A 16,105-nucleotide genomic window follows, 5' to 3' on the forward strand; every position below is an offset into this window, starting at 1 on the left:
GCAGTTTTATGCAAATTATTCTTCTGCCTCTAAATCATACATGCAAAGTAACATGTTCATGGCATTTGGCAAAGATGTAGAGTGTTAGTCCAAATATCACTAAAACCAATCTTACCCCAATTGGCCAAAGGGGGGCGCTATATCATTTTGAGCAGTTTGTGAAACGCTTAAACCCGTTAGGATTTATTTTTGCAATTTGCATGAAACATTCTACACACAATCTAAGGACCTTTATCTAATATGCCTATGAAGTGCACACACACAAAAAAAATTATAATAATGAATATAGCTGCAAGCAGCGATAAAGTGGCCAAAGCCAAAAACACCTCAAATCATGAACACAGCCTGCAATGTGCGTGAAATCTTGCAAGCACATTCCCAATAGGTCAAGGAGCAGATACCACCCTTCTTACATTGGCCTGTTATAGCACCACCAGCGGGTCAACTTTTGCACAACACATTTTTGGAACAAAATGGACCAATCTTTGACGTCAGTAACGTCAAAGAGAGCACTGCCTGCGATCTTGACATTTTGTACTTTTATAGCCATTGTTTTCTGGCTTGAAGCGAGCCCACAATTGTTTCGAAGGAACAATATTTTTCTAGTTTGTATTTAAGTTCATAAAGTTAACATAAGTATAACTAAATGCATTTGAAATTAAATAAAAATTTTACTTTCAGGATTCCAATTCAAAAATAGCAAAAAACTACTCAGGATTCCAATTCAAAAATAGCAAAAATAGCTGATCTACAAGCTCAAAACGCGCTATTTTTGCTACTTTTGTGTGACACTAGCCCTTACCCGTTCAAAGATATGAGCTCCAAAATGATGTGCAGTGTGTGGGTTATGGGATGTGCACTGTGCACACAGTATATGAGGGATGGAAAGTAACTTTAACTGGTGCTTGCATGATGTACTGTAGGAGCATCAATGTAAGAAACCCGTTTCGTTTAATGGCTACAGAGATACTGTCCCCCCCCCCCCCCCCCCCCCCCGCCCGCCCACCCGCCTGCACACATACACACACACACACACACACACACACACACACACACACACACACACACACACACACACACACACACACACACACACACACACACACACACACACACACACACACACACAGAGCTGGTTAAACATTTTGCCTCATGCTAGATGCAGAATAGATGTGCCTCAAGCTAGATGCAGAATAGATAGTAGATACACCATAAAAATGCTAATATACGGCATATGATTTGTGAAAGTGACAAACGGGCTTCACAGTTATGTCAGGTGTGTTCATATGCTTATGGTGATGCGATTTCAGATCAATTGCTCCAGCCACTGAGGAGAAACGCTGTGACAGACACTCAGACACTCAGACATTCGCAAAATTATAGTATAGATAAAATGACGGAGTATAGGGCATTCATTTACGAAAATAGTTCAAATACGAGATAACTGCCCGATAGTATATGCAATGTGGCCCTCTGGAGTGAGTGTGGAAATATAGTGGCCCTCTCCATCATCAAAGTTGCCCACCCCTGCCGTAGGACATCTGAGAGGGAGACCGGAGAGACAGTAGGAAAGCTGAGAGGATGACGGTGCAGCAGAGACAGAGTTCTTGGCGGCGGGACAACACTCTTCTCTGATGCAACGTTCTCATGCGTTTACTTCCTTGTTACATGCAAGGAATGTAAGGAAGGAAGGGATATCACGTGACAACGAGGATGCGCCATGTCCGGCCATGAAGCTCGCCATGGGTGCCAGAACTCGCACCGGAAGTGCGATGAAATACGTGACACTGATGGAGCCGGCTGGATCAGCTCATGAACAAACCTGGAAGAAACACTATTTATGAACGACTGAGACCTTTCTCATATAATCGGTTCAGGAATATAAAAGAAAATATTAGTATTTTTCCAATCACTTGCTTTTCGATGTGCACAGTACATAATTAAATAATAATAATAATAACAGTAAATAATAATCGCTTCTGTCTCCGAAGTATCGTGAGATTTGGTTCCCAGACAGGAAACAGTGGATAGTCTCGCGATACTTGTCACTTTTAGAAATACTTTGTGCTCTTTAGATACTGCTATAAAATGACACAGTCCACACAACGAAAATCAACACAGCAGAAAAATAATTGTGACATGCCTTCTTTTATTGTCCTGAGCTGTGTGTGTTGTAAAGGTCTCAATTGTTCAGAAATAGTGTTTATTCATGAGCTGCTCCCAGGCTGCTCCGCAGTCTTCCACTGACTCCAGTGCATTCTACTGAACTTCCGGCTGCAGTTTGGCACCCATGGTGCGACGAATCTGCCGGTTGGAACTGCGAGATAGCGAAAGGGGAGTGGGTGTCTTTACCTCCTATTTACCTTGGTTACATGCAGCATTAGCATTGTGGGTAGCTGAGATGCGTTATTGCAGTCTACGGCATTATTAGGGGCTGTCACGATTATGAAATTTTACATGACGATTAATTAATAGAAATGTAATTAGCAACGACAAAAACACAACTAAATTGTTAATCGCAATTATTTGAGTGACAATTAATCGTCATGTAAAATGTCACAATCGTGACAGCCCTGATCAGAGCGTAACTCGAACGGCTAAAGCTGACTTCAAGCTCGCTCGCACGGTGGAGCCTCTCGTGGCTCAAGTCTCGGGGTCCTTCTGTACTTCATAGTTTCACCATCTAGTTAAATGTTCAGCCGTCCTCTATAGCTGATGAATCATTGAATAACAGGCACTGAATAAACCAACAGGAACTCCTCCTGTCAACCCTGTCAACTCTAGTCACACTTCACCCACGTTTACATCGCCTCAGACTGAGAGAAATGCAGTAAGAGATTGCAAGGGTCAGATTCAAAACAGTAAATCTTTTAAGATGAATTAAAAATAAACTGACAAATGTAGATATGGAATCAAGAGCCTGGAACATTTAGGGTCAATTCTATATCCATTCTGCTTCATTTCATACTTTTTTATATATATATATTCTATCCTAAGAACAACTCTCCTATCTGGATTAATACCATCAGGAGAAGAAGATGCGCTCTCTGCAGGAGTCTTGTGAAGATTGATGTTGGTATCTCTGGGTGCAGATTCACTAAAATGTGAGACCATCCTCTTTCTTTCTTTTTTTCCTTTTTTCTTTTTCTTAGTACAAAATGTGGTTATGGTACAGCGCAGCACAACAACAAATACAGATACATACAGTCAGTCCAAGATATTTTACGGAAATACAAATAATTATAAATAAATAAAAGTAGGAACCCCTTCACATCTTCATATAAGAGTTGTATACGCTAGAAAACTATCCCTTATCTCTTTCATTTTTCCCATACCATTCACTCTTCCCAGCATGTACTCATACGATGTAATTTTGATCATTTCCTCATTCCCCTCTTTGAACCCAGGCGTTATTGGAACTCTAACCTCGCACACACTTTTCAATTTTGATGACTTTTTGTATACATTTTTGTGAGCTATGATTTTAAGATGAATTAAAAGTCATCTTTAAACGTATTGATTCTTTTCTATAAAGCAGGATTCTATGGGAGCGGGGGCATTGAGGGTAGGACATTTACTATAACCCCGGATAATCTCAAAGCCTAACGTTGGCAGGTATGATCTACAATATGTACATATCTGCATGAAAAGGGGTGACAAGGTGTGCGTGAGTGTGTGTGTGTGTGTGTGTGTGTGTGTGTGTGTGTGTGTGTGTGTGTGTGTGTGTGTGTGTGTGTGTGTGTGTGTGTGTGTGTGTGTGTGTGTGTGTGTGTGTGTGCGCGTGCGTGCGTGTTACACTGAAAGCTAGTGGGCCATGCGGCCATCCATCCTTGTATTGGAGAGCACACAGTCTGCAAAAGAGAGATAACGCACATCTACTACCGTGTGTTATACTGTTGTGTGTGCCGCCAACTAGTGTGTGTGTGTGTGTGTGTGCGTGCGTGCGTGCGTGCGTGCGTGCGTGCGTGCGTGCGTGCGTGCGTGCGTGCGAGAGAGGCCAAGTACTTGTCTCTGATAAGGACAGTTTTATTCTGCTGGCGTGTTGTTTCAGAATTCAAATCACATCCAGGGAGACGGCACCGCTTGTTTCTTAAAACCTTCTAACCTTACGAGCACGTTCACTGTATAATTACTGTCTTGTCTATGCTATGGAAACCCTGCCAAGCTTTCACCAAGACAATACCAAACCAAACATTTGCTTAGTCGACGTTAATGTCCTCCCTGTAGCCTGAAAGTACAAACGTCGACACCATACTGTCCTGCCTTACTAACATCAGGTGTGAGGAGAACATCGGGACACGTGTACTTGAGACAAAAGAATATTTATTACATTTCTATTGATGACAGCATTGTATATTGGTATTCTCATACAATACTTACTCAGACAGACGTACGTACATAGCAGTGTTGATTTTGTCGACTAAAACTATGACGAAAAATGTTTGTCGACTGTGTTTTTTTTTCACTGACGAAAACTAAATAAAAACGAAATAAAAAGTATGCTGTGATGACTAAAACTAAGACTAAATATATTGACAATTTCGTCAACAAAATAAAAACTAGACTAAAACTTTAGGGAGGGACTAGTGGAGAAGAGAGTTATTTTATGTTTGGTTGTTCTCAAGTGTTGCGTGTTGAAAATAGCAGATCTACAAGCTGTTGTGAGCTTGTAGATCGGCTATTTTCAGCACGCAACCAAGTGTAAAATCAGCCATTACAATGTCATCAAGGCCTGCCAAAATACATTTTAGTTGACTAAATCAACTGTAGATTTAGTCGCCTAAAATCTTGATATTTAGTTGACTAAAATTAGACAAAAACTAAAACTTTTCAGGTGACTAAATTATGACTAAAACTAAAAGATATTATATTCAAAAGACAATGTACCAGTGACACAGACACATTTCTGAAATAGCTGGCTGGTCAATTGGCATGCATTGGCACTGGGCTCTCTCAGACAGTGTAAAAAAGCTTACACCTTCAACATGTGTAGAGACTGGAGACTGGAAAACACTCTAAGCACATGATGAGTGCTGTGCTGCTGCTGACAAGACTAGCTCACGGTGTGACCAACTGTTTGCCACTAACCCTGCATTTACTTACAAACTGTATTTCTCATCCAAACTGAAAGCCTAGAATTTGCCTTGTTGTAATCTGACCAAACAAGCACAGCCAAAGGTCAACAAGAAAAACATATCCCTGCACATGAATTCCAGTCATATATTGCAATGCATGATGTGAGCATTCTGAGCAAGTCAGAATATGAACACAACACATCATCCCAGCCCAGTGTGCTAGTAGCAACTATAAAAGTAAACTATAAAAACTAGCCCTTACCCGTTCAAAGATATGAGCTCCGAAATGATGTGCAGTGTGTGGGTTATGGGATGTGCACTGTGCACACAGTATATGAGGGATGGAAAGTAACTTTAACTGGTGCTTGCATGATAATATGTAGGAGCATCAATGTAAGAAATACCCGTTTCGTTTAATGGCTATAGAGATACTGTGTACCGATCTGCATGATTTCTGGACAACATCATTCTGTGACAGGGCCAGACAACCCCCCCCACCCCCCCGCACACACACACACACACACACACACACACACACACACACACACACACACACACACACACACACACACACACACACACACACACACACACACACACACACACACACACACACACACACACACACACACACACACACAGCTGGTTAAACATGTTGCCTCATGCTAGATGCAGAATAGATATGCCTCATGCTAGATGCAGAATAGATAAGATACACCATAAAAATGCTAATATACAGCATATGATTTGTGAAAGTGACAAACGGGCTTCACAGTTATGTTAGGTGTGTTCATATGCTAATGGTGATGCGATTTCAGATCAATTGCTCCAGCCACTGAGGCGAAACGCTGTTTCAGACAGACAGACAGACACTCAGACATTCCGAAAATGATATGTTAGATGCAGCGCCCGCTGGCCTACCAGTCCAGGCGCATACCACATAGGCTCTGATGCATTGACAGCGTGTCGCGGGTTCGAATCCTGATCCAGACGACCTTTGCTGCGTGTCACTCCCCTTCTCCTGTCAGTCTACTGTCCTATCAATAAAGGCATAAAAGCCCCAAACATATCTTAAAAAAAGAAAAAATATATATATATAAAATGTGTTCGCCCGCGGCCTCCCCACTAGGCAAGAAAGCTGAATCCAAAAGCTCGATACAGAAGCTGAAAGCAGAATTCACAGGAGCCGGGTGTCAGAACAGTTCAACTCAGCAGCAGCCAGAGCTGAAACTTACCAACAGAGTTGGGTGTAACTGAGTTACTGTAACTGAGTTACTGTAATAATACTACTTTTTTCGGTAACGAGTAGTGTAACGGCACTACTCATCCGAAATAATAATAACACTACAAATACTGCCTGGTCGAGTTACTCGCTACTCGCTACTTTCGTGCCTGCAGTTCCTGCTTCTGCCTTCAGCAGGAACCGATTGTAAACATCATCACATGTCTTTTAGAACATTGGAACTGCCATTTCCCTAAAATAACTAACCAAAGAAGAGGTAATCAAACACATTTGATTACACATTTGATTTTCAGCAGCAGCAGGTCATGGTGACACTGTGGCAATCAAGCAGCAGCCACCCGACATTTGATAACCGTCGCATAGCCTATAGATTAATACAAGGGACTAAAAACAGCAAAACCCCCAAATAAGGAGATTTATAATATCAAGCAAAGAAATGAATTACCTTTTGCCTATGTTTCGAGAGAGAGAAAGAGAGAGAGAGAGAGAAAAGAGAAAAAAAAGAGTGGCACGGCAATGCATCACGAGGTGCGCAAAGCCGACGTTTGAATCACAGCCTAGATTAATATCCTACATGTGACAAGATAAATAAAAACACCCTATTAAATATCCAGCGACTGCGAGCCACAGGAATGAATAAGCCTACTGGAAATCAATGCACGGTAGGCTGAGGGAGAGAGGGAAAAAGAGCACCTCACCTTGCTCTGCGACTCTGACATGACGCTCATGATGACGGACAATTAATAATTCCTTATGCAAAAACATCGCTGTTATGTTGCTTTTTTAAGCAAATGGGAAGTTTTCCGCTGCTAGAATCAGTTTGACATTGTTTTAGTGCTTCTGCTGGAGTCTGGAGTCATCTCCTTAGTTCATGCACTTTCGCCTGCTATACAGTATGACCTGCTGCGCTCTGTGGGGGGAAGATCTCCGCCAGGTCATGTCCACCTCTGGACTGTAAAATTCATAGGAGCCAAATGGAATGAAATCTGCTTAATCTGACTGACATACGGATACAGAACTATATCAGGTGGAAACCTTGTAGGCCTATGTCCATAAATAAATGAATAAACTCATGAATGTATGTGAGCTGCACAAACCTAAATTACAACATGGCCACAGGGGCTCAGAAATAATTACATTATTATAATTTTTATTATTATAATATTATTATTATTATTATTAGACTCATTCAAATGACCACCAGTGAGCCCTGGGACTCACTTCATTGAACAACATAACTGTATTGTATTAGATATTATAATAATATATAATAAATATTTAATACGTCTAATATATGGCAATGCATCTCAGGCTTTTTTATGGAGTAACTCAAAAGTAGTGTAACGAGTAGTGTAACTAGTTACTTTCTCCGGGGAGTAATGAAATAGTGTAAGGCACTACTTTTTTCAAAGGTAATATGTAATATGTAGTGCACTACTTTTTTGAGTAACGGATCCCAACTCTGCTTACCAACACACTAAATCTAAAGCTAAATCTACTTCATCTGGGGGGGGAAGAGCGGTCCGTGCACAGAAGCGACGGGAGATTTATAAGAGCCATTTACCTCTTCAGACTGTTCAGAGGACTACAGCTGTTACTGAAGTGGAGCGAAGTCATTATTTCTGTAATTAGAGCTCCGCTCAAGCCCGAGATCACCAGGGGAAGCAGTCATGTATGGCGTCAGCAGCGGAGTGCAGAACACGTAGGAGGATGATGGGAGCCAAGGAGGACAAGAAGAGCAACTAGATATTTGACAGCAATCTACGGAAGACATAACCACATTCACACTCTTTAGCACAGTGTGGTTTTACTTTAGGCCCTTATTCACTAGGGATGGGACGATACGCGATATAATCGCTTATCGTGATAAAAAAACACTCACGATATAATCGTATTGTGGAGATTTTATGTATCGTGATATCGTCCTCCGTCATGCACTGCGATCAATTCACCTTTTATTTGACGAGTTGCATATCCAGTAGGACTTAAAGGGATATTTCACTCTAAAAAAAAACTTTTGGTAATTTTATCATCTAATCAGGCTTTTATGAACGCCCTGAACAGTTTTTAATTTGCTTGATTCAATATTTAGATATTTGATGTAAATGTTACCAGGCCCTCCAGGCCCAGGGCCTCTCCCCACACACAACCATTGTAACTTCAAACTTCATTTTAACCATGATAGATTCATTAAAAACACCCAATATTCTTTCTGGTGACTCATACTACCCTCTTAATATGTGATCAGGCAGTGTTTTTTCGATAACCTTTTTCATCTATTTTTAATAATTATTTCATTTGTTAAATTTTCCCAAATAATTATTAACAATAAATGAAAAAGGTTAATGAAAAAACACGGCCTGCTCACGTATTAGGGGCGTAGTATGAGTCACCAGAAAAAGATTATGGGTGTTTTTAATGAATCTATCATGGTTAAAATGGAGTTTGAAGTTACAATGGGTGTGTGTGGGGAGAAAAGCCCATAAGGCGTTTCCCTGTTGAAAGTGGAATATCCCTTTAAACCCTCTTATAATTGGTAAATGGTTTTCACTGTACAATTAGCCCACTCTTTGAAAGGATTAAAGACATTTTGAGAATATGTATAGATAGGCGCCTAGGGGGCCACATGGCCCCATACTGAAATATCAAGTTGACACTTGACAAATAACACATAACAGTAGTATTAGCAATCAACAGCCCATGGCCATGTGCCCCTAGCCTGGCGGGGCCCGACGTCATACTGCGTTCACTCACTCATTCCTTCCACAGTATAACGTCTGGCCTTTGGCCTATTGGCAGCTTGAAAAGTGGGCGGGAGTACTTGCCTTGACAGACAGACTCCTCTAACCAATCAGCGTAGCAAAACATCTCTCAGCCAGTCGGAAGAACGGCAAACAAACACGTCTTTTCGTCCGATGAACTCCACTAACGCATCCTCCGTGTTCCTTTTTAATTGTTGTAATTGATTCCAACTCTGAAATAACTGCACTTATTGCTCGTTTTATGGTTAGAGCGTTAACTGTTACACTTGTTGCATCGCGAGGGCAGCCATTGTTGTTTTGAAAATGCTGCAGCATGCATCTACGTCACCGTCTACACATGGACCAATCAGGGAAATCTTTTCACTTGTTGTCAGGAAAGACAGCTACGTTTGTTGTGCGGAAGCAGTCACTGATTGGCCCCGATCAGAAAATAATCATAATACTATTACTCGCTGCCAATACCTGGAAGTCCAGACGTTATACTGTGGAAGGAATGAGTGAGTGAACGCAGTATGACGTCGGGCCCCGCCAGGCTAATGTGCCCCGGCATGCACCTCAGCAAGATTCTGTAAGTACCTGCTTACTAAATGTCATGTGTAATGACCAAAGCATCAGCCTAAATGTGAAACGACGGTAGTGTAGGTGTATTAGCTGACATGTCGCTGACCACAGTAAAATCCAGGACCTTTTTACACTCGCAAGAGATAAATGAACACTGGAACGGACAGGGGATTGGGACAGGGGAGGAGAGAGCGTGATGAGGAGGACAGTGGCGACAGTTAATCAGGCCATGTCATCTGCCGTCGTGATCACTGACAACACAGCAGCTGAAGGTCTTGGACAACACAGGGACAGCCAGCTCCCAATGACACCATCACACACACACACAGAGAGAGAGAGAGAGGAGAGAGAGAGAGAGAGAGAGAGAGAGAGAGAGAGAGAGAGAGAGAGAGAGAGAGAGAGAGAGAGAGACAGAGACAGAGAGAGAGACAGAGAGAGAGGAGACAGAGAGAGAGACAGAGAGAGAGGAGAGAGAGAGAGAGAGAGAGAGAGAGAGGGGAGGATGAGATAAAGAAGACAGAGAAACTCAAGAGAAGAGAGGGAGGAGGATATGTATAGCTACTACACTGTACCACTGTTGCTCAAGGAAAAGAGACCATTTTCAACTGACGGTTGAAATTTCATAACAGTATCCAACTGAAGGTTGAACATTGTACAACAAAGTAATACGGCTAGGCTGAAAGAGGGAAATTGTACCCGAATAAAGTGGGCCAATCATAAATAATGCCCGTCATCATCAACAGTACTCGTAACGTCTCCCAGCACAGCACACATCACTGTTTGTCTGTGAGGTGGCAGACTGGCCAGCCTCACATAATCACATACGCAGTCCCACTGCTGGCAATTAGACTGACAGACACAGAAGAGACTGACAGGAGGGGAGGAGAGGAGGCAGATGAAGAGAGAAAGGAAGGGGAGGACATTTTCAAAATGTGAGCTCAGAGGATAAAGACGTGCAGTCATAGCCGTTTGGCAGAAAAACGTTCGCAGTACCATTCCTTCTCCAGTATGCAGCCGTAGAATAAAGGCTGACTGCTGGCTGGCTACCCAGAAATGCTGGTTTTCCTGTAGGCTGACAGCAGGGAGCGTTCCTGCTGCGTGCTGGTGACCCCGGGGTAGTAGATAGATATAGCACCTAATCACCCAGCCCACCAAGGTTGCTAAACTGCCCTTGGGCAAGGCACGGAGCCAGATCCACTGCAGTGAATCCTGTACCCTGACTGACCTCAGAAATTCTAGGTCTACATACTTAGTATGTGCCAATTTCCAGTGAAAGCTGGCAATATTGTATGAAATATGTTGATATTATCCATCATATGTTCAGTTCAGCTCTTTGTAATTCTACGATTTAAAGTACTAGGGCATAGCTCAGGGGTAGAGAAACTGTCATTAGAGCACAAAGGGTTCCCAGTTCGATCCTGGGCTCCCCCTGAGTTAATGTCGAAGAGTCCTTGAGCAGACTCTGAACCCCTAGTTGCTCCCAGTGAGCAGGTTGGTGCCTTGCATGGTTTCCTCTGCCATCGTGAATTAATGTGTGTGTGAATGGGTGAATGCAATGCACAATCTATGTAAAGCGCTTTGGACAAAAGCCCTATATAAATGCACCAATTACCATTTACTTATTTTACTATTTACAATGCGACGCCTTGTGAGCTTGTAGATCTACTATTTCCATTTTTTTAAGTATAAAGTTGTCAAATATGACAGACTGTCATTTCTTTGTATATTTAGGTTGTGTCATATCTACCACGTGCAACTTCAAAGACTACAAGCCAAACAGAAATGTAATTGTCAAGACAAAAACACAAATCCTTAATCGCAATTATTAGACTAAAATTAGACTAAAACTAAAACTTTTCAGGTGACTAAATTATGACTAAAACTAAATGACATTTTATTCAATGACTAAAACTAAAAAAGGATTTGCTGTCAAAAACAACACTGACCACCACCCCCACCCCCAAGAAAAGAAAGAAAAACTTTGGGGAGAAACACTGAAGTTATTATGAAGTCATGTTCTCTCACAATGCAGTGAGACGTGAGATGACCATGTGATGTTTGCTCAGCAAAGCCAACAGTTCATGGCATGGCCTGTACAGGGCAATAAGGAAATGATCAACAGTAAAATAACTAAAACAAGTGTACAATACTCGACTAGTGAACTTTGGCTGTGGTTGGCGAGCGAGTCTACTCCAAAAACTCAAGTTCCAGGTCCTTATAATAGTATCCCATAATATACCTACTAAAATCTAGTTGCTTGGTACCAGACACTTTTGACAGGTGTCTGACTGAATGAATATGGAAAGTGTCTGGTGGAATTAGTGGAATTTCTTACATTTTGTTCCCTGACAGACCTACCACAAGCTGTGCATTTTTACATACGCTATTGCTCTGAGCAAGGAGAATAGTCTGTTGGCAGTGGCAATCAGGACTGCCTGTAACAGTAGTAGATGCTACCAGCCAGTTTGCAGGCATCACATCTGATCTCTGTGGCCAAATTAATCACTAATATCACAAACTAAAGTGCAATGTGAAACAATATTATGGAGTGCAAGATGATTTACTTTACCAGGTCGATCCCAGCTTGGAGACCTTGTGCCCTTCCCCGCTCTCTCCTCCCTGCTTTCCATAGAGATTCTGAGATAAGCATGCATTTGCATAGAGGATGTTGATGTTGTGTTGGTGTCTTAAGTCTGCAGGTCCCTGAAAGCGCCATTGTTTGTGTGCATATGTCAGGACATGATGATGCAATCTGTACCAATACATTGTCTGCTAAATGTCACCGCGGACGTCAGGATTTAAATCATACAATAATCTGTCAGATACAAGGAAAGCTTTGTAGTACAGTTGGCGGCAGTGGCTCAGGGGTAGAGAAACCGTCGTTAGAATACGGATGGTTCGCGAAGGCTTCCCAGTTCGATCCCGGGCTCCCCCAGAGTTGGTGTCGAAGAGTCCTTGAGCAAGACTCTGAACCGCTAGTTGCTCCCGGTGAGCAGTTTGCATGGTTTCCTCAACCATCGGTGTATGAAAGTGTGTGTGAATGGGTGAATCTATGTAAAGCGCCTTGGATAAAGGCGCTATATAAATGCATCATTTACCACTAGCCAGTAGCAGAGATTGTGCATTACATTCACTGTAAAGCACAATCTCTGTGAAGCATCATGGATAAAAAATGTATTTTTAAGTACCATTGCAAAACAACATGCCACAGTTGTGGCTTCAATGCAGTCAGTTAGTGGTGGTGGTCCTGTCCTGGGGGAGCTGACAGGGACACAAACACCACCACTGACTGGTCTGACAGAGAGAGAGGAGACCCAGGATTAACACACTTAGCTTAAATCAGTGCTTCTCAAAGTGGGTTCCAGCCAGGGACCCTCTGGGTTCCTTTACTAAGGGGATCTAAATGGACGCTTACAAGTCTGTAACTCTGACAGTGTACAAATGGAACCAAATGGACCCGCTAGCCTAGGGTCCATTTGGTTCCATTTGTATGCTGTCAGAGTTAAGCAGAGCCCTTGAAATGTAAACGACGTTTGAGAACCATTGATCAGTGGGGTCAAACTTTTTTCATGTCAAGGACCCCCAAATTGACACCCGGACCTCCATTTGAAAAGATATGCCAGGGACCCCCATTAGAGCAGATCTTAATACAGCTCAAGCAGTGATTTTCAACCATCTTAATTTCAAGGACCCCCCAGTTTGACATGACATGCATTAGGATACGGACCCCCATTTAATGGCATATTGTATTTCTATCTCTGAGGGTCGATTTGGTTCCTATCTGGGGGACCCCCCCTAGTTGGAACTCCCTCAAGGACCCCTGAGTGGGGGGGGGGGGGGTCCACGGACCCCACTTTAAGAACCAAAGGCTCTGATCATAAAACACTGAACAGGAATGAACCGGTAAGAAGGACTCCCATCAGACCCAGCACCACCAGCCCACTGCCAGCCCAGGCAGCTTGCTGCTCCCTACCTCGGTGCGGTCCTGCAGACACTCCAGCACGGCCAGGTTGTTGGTCCAGGTGTGCTTGGGACAGAGCCGGGCCAGGTCCTCCCGGCAGGCCTCCTCTTCGGACAGCTTCCAGCCTGCGGTGGCCCTGCCTCGGGGCTGCGAGGCCGCGGCGGCGGCGGCGGCATCCCTGCTCTCCCTGGCCGGGGGTTGGGGAGGAGGAGGCGGCGGTTCTCTCGCAGCCGCCGACGGCGGCTTCGGCGGACGGTCATCCGCGGCCGGGTCGTCCGCCGCGGCGATGTCGTCGTTCAGCGCGGCGTCCGGCGGCCCCTCGGCGCCGCACAGCGCGCAGAACCACAGCAGGGACGTCAACAACAGCAGGAGCAGCAGCTGAGCTCGTCTGCACGCCGCCATCTTCAGGGAAATGATTATTACTGAGGGAGAGAGAGAGAGAGAACCGCCGCTAGGCGGCAGTAGAACGCCACCGCTGACTGAATTGTTCAAGAGCTGTTTCCCAAACACTGGGTCGGGACCCCATGTGTGGGTCGTGGACAGATTTGTATGGGTCCCTTTGTTTTGTTTTTTTGTTTCCCAATTCCTACATTTAGTTTTTTCATTATACATATTTTTAAAAAACATTCCCCAAAAAACATTATTTTCCATGAATTAAAAACAAAATTCAATGATTTTAAGTAATTTTTTTAAGTAATTTCATTAATAAATAAAAGAAAATTTGAAGAAATTCCATAAATTAGAAAACAAATGTCTAATAATAAGTAGTGAAAATAGCCGATCAGCTGTTTTCACTGGTTTGGGTCTCGGGCAAGCGTCTGATTTCTCTTTTGGGCAGGGTGGCCAACATTGTACAGTCAAAATTCAGGAGATTTTTGGGGGGTAGTTTGGAACTCTGATTTTGATCATTTTATTAGGCTTGCTTTACTTGCATAGGAAAATGATGGGTAAAATTTCAGCAATTAAAACACAAAAAGTAGGGGTACGTGTACAGAGTTTGATTTGACAACTGAAGCAATGTAAGACCCATCTGTACTAATATTCACTTCTTACTGTAAGTGAACATCATTACATGCACTGTGTCTGGGGGTCCCATACACAGACACATTTGTCTGTGGGAAGATGTCCAAATTCTACATTTTTGTTTTTACATAATATTTATATCATTCTTATTTTGATTATAAAGTCAGTGTCCAGGGTTTCTTCAGAATATGTATTACACTGATTTACTATGACACTACATTATGAGTCCACTATAGTGGTTTCTCAGATTGTTTTATTTTCAAGGACCAGTGGTTCTGGACCACCATAACTCGGAGAGTGTACAAATGGAACCAAATGGATCCGTAAAGTCTGTTTGGTTCCATTTGTACACTCTCAAGAGTACAGGGGTGTGTGTGTGTGTGTGTGTGTGTGTGTGTGTGTGTGTGTGTGTGTGTGTGTGTGTGTGTGTGTGTGTGTGTGTGTGTGCGTGCGTGCGTGCGTGCGTGCGTGCGTGCGTGCGTGCGTGTGTGTGTTTCTGGTAATGTTGTATGCTCATTTCCATGTCCATGGCAAAAATGACCAAATTTTGACCAAAATGTCCACCACAAGCCAGCAAGGCGATGACCTGAGCTTCACTGACAGAGAGAGATGAACACGAGACATGAGACACATTTAAGGCCTAATATTTAAACAATTGCTAAACTGTTGATAAACCTGGCTGTGGATAAGACACCAGTAAGACTCCCGGGAGATAAGCAACCGTCAGGTCACATAGGCCTACGTGTACACAAACTTTAGAAGGCAGTGGTAGGCAATCTGGAGGGAATATGGGAAATGGGACAGATCCATGTTGATGACATGACTTTAGAGATGTACCGCTTTGCGTGATTTTAGGGCAAAATCTGTAGGAGCAGTGTCCAAAAATGTGTTTTGCAAAAGTCGGCCTGATGGTGGCGCTAGATGGGACAGGTGCATGTTGATGACCTGACTGTAGAGATACCGCTTTGCGTGATTTTAGGGCTAAATCTGTTGTAGCAGTGTCCAGAAATGTGTTTTGCAAGAATCGGCCTCATGGTGGCGCTAGAAGAGGGCCATGTGAGAAATGAGGTTATGGTTTGGCAGCCTTAGGAGTGTGTGTGTGTGCAAAGTTTGGCATAGATAGGGGCAACTGTGGCGGAGATATGAGTAGGGGAAAAGTGTGACGTGACGGACAGACTGACTGACTGACGGTGGAGGTTTTGATAGTAACTGCGACTTGACGGTCGCAACAACAGTTAAGCCTATATGGCAATAATGGCATGAACAATAAGTTGACTTGTAATTTAGGTCTGATGATGTACCATGCTATGTGCTTGTTCAGATAGGCTACATTACATTTCAGCTTCTGTGAACAGCTAGTTTCCGGTGTTTCAGCCCCATGCAAAAATATTATTCTTTTAAATGTGTTTTAGTTAATACAGCAATAACCATAAAAAAAACCCGGTCTAGCAACAAACACCTGGCCAAATTCATATTTACA

General features: G+C 43.1%; 1 protein-coding gene across 1 annotated transcript in view; it reads right to left on the reverse strand.

The window, feature by feature from the left end:
* Nucleotides 1-14,004, reverse strand: part of LOC308289080 (Golgi apparatus protein 1-like) — a gene marked incomplete at its 5' end in the record, with an annotated part of 76,478 nt that extends 62,474 nt beyond the window's left edge. Inside the window, one exon of the mRNA XM_080730631.1 lies at nt 13,615-14,004. Coding sequence (XP_080586757.1) covers nt 13,615-14,004 — 390 coding nt within the window. The remainder of the gene's footprint in view (nt 1-13,614) is intronic.
* Nucleotides 14,005-16,105: the final 2,101 nt, after the last annotated feature.

The sequence above is a fragment of the Nannobrachium achirus genome (genome assembly GCF_963921795.1).
Source record: "Nannobrachium achirus genome assembly, chromosome: 7".
NCBI classification, from domain to species: Eukaryota; Metazoa; Chordata; class Actinopteri; order Myctophiformes; family Myctophidae; genus Nannobrachium; species Nannobrachium achirus.